The 8,031-nt window shown below is 33.6% G+C and overlaps 1 protein-coding gene across 1 annotated transcript in view; it reads right to left on the minus strand.

The window, feature by feature from the left end:
- Positions 1-1,096, minus strand: part of LOC110105725 (putative glucan endo-1,3-beta-glucosidase GVI) — a 2,368-nt gene extending 1,272 nt beyond the window's left edge. The window contains exons 1-2 of the mRNA XM_020835330.2: positions 888-1,096; positions 318-778 (exon numbers count right to left, since the gene is read on the minus strand). Coding sequence (XP_020690989.1) covers positions 318-778; positions 888-969 — 543 coding nt within the window. The 5' untranslated portion in view covers positions 970-1,096. The remainder of the gene's footprint in view (positions 1-317; positions 779-887) is intronic.
- Between the last annotated feature and the right edge of the window lie 6,935 nt (positions 1,097-8,031).

Below are 8,031 nucleotides of genomic sequence, written 5' to 3' on the forward strand. Positions count from 1 at the left end.
TAAGATCTTAATTAATTATATATATATTATATTTATTAATAAAATAATTTTTTAGTTTTAAATTTTATTTTGCCTAAATTTGATAAGATATTTTGCGCCAATTTTTTTCTTTAAAATAATCAGTACATAAATCTTATTGGAAAACTCTATAATAAACGGGAATATTAATTATTTAAAAAAGCAGGCAGAATATATTGATCAAAATATGATTAAAATAAATCTAAAAAATACTAAAATTTATAATAAATATAATATAAAATTAAATCGTATTACTATGCATAAAATAATATTATTTAGAGTAAATAGCGGGATGTAACCTGCGAGGCTTGGTCGGAGAAGGCTCCCTGCGACGGCGGGTAAGATGTCCCCAGCACTGCAGTCGAGACGGCGGTGCTGACCGGAATATTGAAGCCGGCGGCGTGCAACGCGGCGGCGATATTGCGCATGGCGGGTAGAACATAGTTGGCCGAGTCGCCGGGGATGACCTCGTTTCCGACATCGATGCACCGAAAATCGACAGCGGAGGCGTAGGGGGCGACGTTGGTATGAACCCATGAGGTGGCGGCCGAGGTATCGCCGGCGAGGCTCTGGAGGTCTTCGTTGTAGGTTCCGAGGATGACTTCGATGCCGGAATTTTTGAGGGCGGAGAGGGCGTTGGCGTCGGGGTAGAAAAGTCGGAGCTTTGTTATGTTGCGGGATTTGTAGAGGGAAATTACCTGCGATGGGGAAGGGAGATTGTCTCCTTTCATTCCATAGTTCACTCCGATGCCTTGCGATCCTGTTTAATTTCATAAAAATGGAATTTTTATCATCTTTTTTACAGGAAGAAACCATTGTTGCTCAGTCAAGAAAGAAAGAAGAAGAAAAATAAGATAAACTTATAATACCTGCAAGATTAATGGCGAAGGCTGAGAAGAGGAGCGAGAGAGACGCGAAACGGAGAAGAAGAAGAAGAAGACGACGTTCCATAACGGCCGTTATGCGGGCTTCTCTCCTTTCTCTTTCTGTCACTTCTTCGTAGCCTTAAATATTTATAGGAGCGAGGGAGAAGAGATAGAGAGAAAAAGGAAACTCACGAACGCAAGTTCTAACTGCCCACGACGATCACCGCCATAATGTAATTAATTAGCATAATACTCACTAATAATTCATATTTATAGATAAATATATTATAATCATCCAAATATTCAAATACAAAAAACAAATCAATCAAAATTTAGCCTCTATATAGTACAGCTTTTTTACTGCTTTCTAAAGCAAATTTTTAGTATAAAAATTCAGCTTTGAAAAACATTAAGAAAGCCACACCAAACGAATACTTAATTCGAATTTATTTGATCGAATTGGTGATGATGTGAAGACAGACTCAAAAGGAGAAATTATTCTGTGTGGAGTCCAGATGGAAAGAACCGTATAAATTTGTTGTGTATTTATAAATACTCAGTTGTGAGTATTTCCATAGTATTTGTTGAATATTTGTTGAGTATTTGCTTAGTGTTTGTTAAGTATTTGCTGAATATTTACAAATACGTAGCACATACGCAGCAATATTGACGATTCTTCCCGTCAGGACTCCGCACAGAATAATTTCTTCTCAAAAGATGAAGAAGCTTTGTTGGATTTGGAAGATGGGAGCTCCTTTGAATTTTTGTATTTCATTATTTCATGTGTCTTTCATTATCATTTTTGCATATTATAATTAAAATTTTGACAATATAAGTCTTGACGAATCCATCTTGAAATAAGTAAAATACATAGGTTATTAATATCACACTCATCTTAAAGCAAATCTTACAACTGCAAAATCCATCATAATTATTTTTTTATCATGATACCTTTACATAATTTTTTTTCTTTTTTAAAAGATTATAATAAAAAAACAAGGTCACAAATGCAAAAGAAAATTTCCCATCGACCTAAGTATCTTGGAACATTTATTTCATGAATTTATTATTTTTTGAAAATGCAAGAAGAGGCTTATTAGGTCAAGTAAATTAGTTGTTGACCTACCAACATCAACTACTAAACTAACCTAATCTCAATAAATAAGTAACCTTTCTCTCAATAGCCTAAGTCATCAAAAGTCTATCTCAACATAAACTTTATATTAAAATAGGTCTTAAGCAAATATAAATATATATTACTTATTTACGAAAAAAAAAATAGTAAGAGTCAGTTTAACATGATAAATTATTGTGCGGACACCAGAAAACATCTGGAGGCCAATCAGAACGCGGCACGTCACTTTTTTACTCGGTACCAGGATTGGTTATTGTTAGGAAACGAGTGACGTGGCGCATTCTCGTTGGCCTACAGACCACCTGGTGTCCGCACAGAATAATTTCTCTCTTGAGACAGCTTTCTCATTATTTTGTTTTTCAGACTACAATGATAGTCCCATTTAGGGGTGTCAATTCGGGTCAGCGGGTCGGGTTCGGGTCGAACGCGGAACTGACCCGGCACTGTTCAGGTCAACCCGAACCCGACCCGTTTTTAAAAAAGGGTCAGGTTTCTGGACCCAAACCCGACCCGATTCGGGTCCGAGTCAACCCGACCCGACACGAATGACCCGAAGTTGACCTAAAATTGCTAATTTTCGGGTCAGTATTCGATTTTCGGGTCAAAATCGGGTCAAAAACGAGTCAATCTCGGGTTCTCGTGTCAAATATGAGTTTTCGTGTCACTTTCGGGTCAATTTCGGGTTGCTGGGTCAACCTGAACCAGACTCGATTTTTAAAACGGGTTGATTTGTTCAACCCGAACCCGACCCGTTCGGGTTCGGGTTGACCCGAACCCGGATTTTTCCGAGTTGAATTCAGGTCGTGTAAAAAATTGACATCCCTAGTCCCGTTTAAGTATTCTTTTCTCGCTATTTTACAAAAACTTATACAGTGAAGAGCTGCTTTTACAATCATAGTTGGGCTTCATTAGGGGCAGATTTCTTACGGTTGTCTAAAATATTTTCTAGCACAAAAATTTATAATTAAAAAAAAAATTATACAAAATAGCTAATTTAGACATTAGTAAGAAAGTTGTTCCAAATAAAGTCTTACTAATATGTGAGCAACTATTTGATTTTTTAAGAAAAGGAGAATGTTTATAATATTCCGAACAACTTTCAAAAAAGTTATTTTCTCCGCAATAACTTTATAATAATCTATACAAAATACTTCAATCATCCCAAATAAATCTTAAAATTGTAAATGCAAATTAAGCATATATTAAATTGGAAATGCCACATCACATTAAGATAATGTCAAAAGGATTAGGTGATATAATTAACACATATAATGACTTTTAATTTGTTGCTTCCATGCATGTCGGCCGCCAAAGCTTTTTGTTAATTAGTAATTAATTTTAATGACGCAATTATAGATGAAGACATAAGCATGCAGTTGTTAATTAATTGTCGTGTTTATTAAGGCAATTAATCATTAATTTATCATTAATTACGCTGCTCAGCGTTTGAGCGTACACGATGGTGCATCTTAGTTGTCCATAACAAGTAAGACATAAAATTTTAAGATTGGGAAATAACAAAGTAGTTCAACAACTTTATATTTTATATTTTCATTAAATAATTATTTTATTTTATTTTTATGTGCAGCTTCAAGCATGATATTATCATGAAAAAAATATATTTTTTTATATATAAATAGATAAGATTGTACAAACCAATCTTGTCATCTTTTTATTTGATATTTTAATTAATTTTTAAATATTGATTGGGATAATTTGTAGATTATTTTAGTATTTATGTTCTTTCTTTCATCAAGGGCTTTTATTAATGCAAAGACTTGATTGATGGTAAGGTCATAACTATTTTATTAATTTGATCAAATATATTATAAAAGGCGGTTAGAAGTTGAAATAAATGATTCAAAAGTAGAAGAAATTATTATGTTTGAGTCTGGATTGCGTTCAGATTCCAATCAAAACCGGTCACGTCATTTATACACAGTGTGTGTACAAGCTGACGCGTCATGTTCTGATTAGAGTCTAGATGTAAGCTATGTCCGGACTCCGCACGTAATAATTTCTCCAAAAGTAGAAGTGTTAGAACGGGTTAATGAGTAGAGATTGGGATAGATCCTGAATTGACTTAACCAAATTCGATCAATCTGAAGTTGTCCCGTTTCGTAAACATGACAAAAAGATGGATCTAAACTTGACCCATTATAAACCCAAATGATACGAATTTGATTCGATAACTCGATTTGATTAAAAATATATATAACTTATTAACCATAAATTTTAAGTTAACTGATCAAAAATAAAAAGATCATGTTGACAAACAAAAGAACTTAAGGAAAAAAATACTAAATAGATCACTTGTGGATCAAAATTGGATTGACGGGCCAATCCAAATCCAACATGTTCAATAATCAGATCAGAGTTCCGAATCAGAACCCAAATTTCTCGAATTGTGTTGTTAGGTCGGATCATATATTAATAGCCCTACCAAAAAAAAAAAAAACAATTACATTTATGGTGTATGATATTGTGTCCTCTAAAGCAGATGTAAAAGCTGTATGTCCTCCTCCAAAATCATAATATCATCATATTGGATGCCTAATTATAACCATACATAAATTGATTGGCTATCATCTTAGCCCCTAACCCCCCCAACAATAAAAAAATTTGCAAATCCCAAAATAAAATTTTCCATAAAAACCTTTCAGCAACCAAAATAATCCAATATTATAAGCCATAGTGTGAAGAGAGAGAGCAGACATATTATGCATTGAAAGCCAATAATCTAATAAATAATCGACTCATTAATTATTTCTGTAAGAGGAGGATCCAACGAAAAGAAAATATGAAGAGAGAGAGAGAGAGAGAGAGAGAGAGAGAGAGAGAGAGAGAGAGAGAGAGAGAGAGAGAGCCAATAACGTACGCTTCGTTGACAAATTATACAGCCATCAATACGTCTATATTGTCTTTTTCTTTTATTGTTAATTGGTCTCAATCATAGATCTTTGATTGGATATGTTAGGGTTTTGTTAGTTATCAATCCATCATATTCAGTGTAGGATTTGCAATTATTATTAAAGATTTGGGTAGATTGAATATAGCCGGTTGAGCTATGGTTATTCGTATTTGTTTTCAACATATGTTCTAAATTAGGGGTAGGGGTAGGGACAGACTGAGTAGATGAGGGTTGCAAGGTCTGATTTAGGGCAAATTATTACATCCGGTCATCAAACGCGGAGATATGTTCGGATATTAATAAAATATTATTTAAATTAAGCACAGGAAAAGAGCAGGTAAGTCGCATGCAAAGTGCAGTTAAAGCGCACCTAAAGCGCAGTCAAACCGCAGGTGGCATGGCAAGTTTTAATTGAATGCCCGAACCTAATAATTTGCCCTGATTTAGAATATATATATATATATATATAGTCAGTCGTTCTAAACTAATTTTGTCTGTCAAAAATTAAATAAACATTTATAAGAAGCTTGGAAAAAAATTGATAAATTTAAACAATTCAGTTAATAATTATCAAATTTTTTTGTGAAATATAATTTATAATTTAAACCAAACAAATGTATTCAGCATATGGATCTGACTCTAGAACTTAAGTAGAAGAGAAACATTTTAATGAGCTGTCTCCTTCCATCGAAGTGATAAGCTAATATAATAAAACATTGAAAGCGTCAAAGTATCTAAACAAAATTTTATTCTTATGGAAAAGATTAGGGGAATAACCAAGCAAAATATTCAAATGAGAATAAAGGCCACGTGATCAAGGGGGGGAAGAAGGGAAGGAGGAGAAAACAGAGATGGGCAAGGAGTTAGGAAATTTGGAATCTTAGATGTGGTTATGCGAGAGATGCGGCGACTCTTTTGCCTGCTTGCTTTCTTCTCTTTCTACCCTTCAAAATTCTCTCTCTTCTATATTTCTTGTCTCATGCCAGCTAACACTCCAGACAAATAAAATAAGCCAGTGCCGACAAAAAGCAGCCTATTCATGTATTTATACGTATGACCTGATTGCCTTCCAAAAATATTGAACGGCCTTGATCAAGACATATATCTTCATTAGATATCTTGGATAATTTGGTGATCCTCTCCTCACAATCTCACATCAACATTGAATTTAGGATTTTCAGTATCATACATGATAGATGATAGAGAAAGCTTATATAAGTTCTTATAGAAGCCGATTTAGTACCCCTCCTAATTCTATTCTACTAATTTTTTTTTTCAAAAAATATTAATATTCAAATTTAGCTATTTTTGCAGCCTATAAATCTCCTCAACACTGTGAAATCTTGAGTATTACAACAACTCCCAGTTTTCAAGGCAATCTTATTTAAGTTCTGCTTTATATATTGCAAACCTTCCATACAGAAGGGAAGAAGTTTCTTCTCTTTTTGCTTAATCCTTCTCATCTTCTCTTATGGCACTTGTCAATATGCATGGGCTTGATCTTTCATATCTTGAGCATTTAGCCTTCAAAAGCAAACACGACTTTATGCTTGAGGAAGAAGGGTGCACCAAAAACTATCCTTCAGTACTCCCAGCCCTCTCTGATCAAAGCAACATGCGTGACAATAGCTCTCTTATGTTTCTGGAAACAATCTCTTCATCTCAAGAAGCTCAAACTGTTTTCAACATCAAGGTTGGTGCCGACCACTGGATGCAATCCAACTCTTCAGTTCTTAGTTTTGAACAAAAGTTTGGTTTTGGAGAGAATTGTATTAATTGGGTTGAACCTATGGACTATGACTATGAAATGTACCCCTCAAACTTAAGGGAAAATTCTATAAGATGGTAGTGAGGCCTACAATGATTTATGGTGCCGAATGTTGGCCATTAAAAGAGAAGCATAATACTAAGTTAAGTGTGGCATAGATGAGGATGCTCAGGTGGATGAGTGGCTTTACCCTTAGAGATAGGATACAAAATGAGCATATACGTGGAAAGGTTGGAGTAGCTCCAGTAGAAGATAAGATTAGAGAGAGTCGCCTTAGATGGTTTTGGTCGCATAAAACGACGGCCTTCCGATGACCCGGTTAGGAGAGTAGAGGTATTAGATTTGACTTATGTTAAGAAAGGTAGGGGTAAACCTAAAAAGACATGGTTATAAAATATTAGGAATGACATTTCTTTATTAGATTTAAACAAGAATTTGACTTTTAGTAGGACACAATGGAAAAAAAAGATTCATGTAGCTGACCCCACGTGGTGGGCTAAAGGCTTGATGTTGTTGTTGTTGTATCAGCATGAAATTCATGTTGATCAAATGAATTTTCATATCAAAAGAAATTTTACTTTATTTCAAACTATATTTCAAATCAAATAAACATAGATTATAAATTAATAATTTATTTATTTATTTACTAGGGTTTAATGTGCTCATGACTGAATCTCTTAGATTTTATTTGAAACGGCTTTCTTATTTCTTCTTAAAGTAGATTTTTAATAATTTTTTTTTATTTTTATACTAAAAATTTATTTTAAGAAGCAGTTATAAAACCGTTCCAAACGAAACCTTATACTCCATCTGCCAAAGAAAAAACCAAATACTTGTCAAAATACAATTATATGAGAATCTGATGAAAATAAAAAATGACAAGAATAACCTAATAAAACAAAAAAATAATAATTTAAATAACATTTTTTTATTACAGAAGAGCCCCTCTGGCTCATCCATCCCCTTAAATAATTTTTAAACATACCATGTAGCTTGAAGATTAGAAACAAAGAATGGAAGTAGAAAAGGACTTCCCTTAGCTTTAAAGATAATTAAGCTAATTAATTACTAGGATAAAAATAAAAATAAAATAGAAAATTGCATTTGTTTCCTTATTTAAAATAATGTTATGAGATATAGGCTTCGTTTGGCAGAGCTTTCATACTAGACTTCTACGCTTTGGATGCGGCAACTAAAATAATTTCCTTAACAAAGCTGTAGAAAAATGGGTAAATCTGGTCAGTGTTCTTAGTATTATAATCGTGTTGTTATCTAGAAGATTCTGAACTTGATATGATGCTACAAATAAAGGAATTTAATTAAGCATATTGGG

Source organism: Dendrobium catenatum, unplaced genomic scaffold (assembly GCF_001605985.2).
Source record: "Dendrobium catenatum unplaced genomic scaffold, ASM160598v2 fragScaff_scaffold_133, whole genome shotgun sequence".
NCBI classification, from domain to species: Eukaryota; Viridiplantae; Streptophyta; class Magnoliopsida; order Asparagales; family Orchidaceae; genus Dendrobium; species Dendrobium catenatum.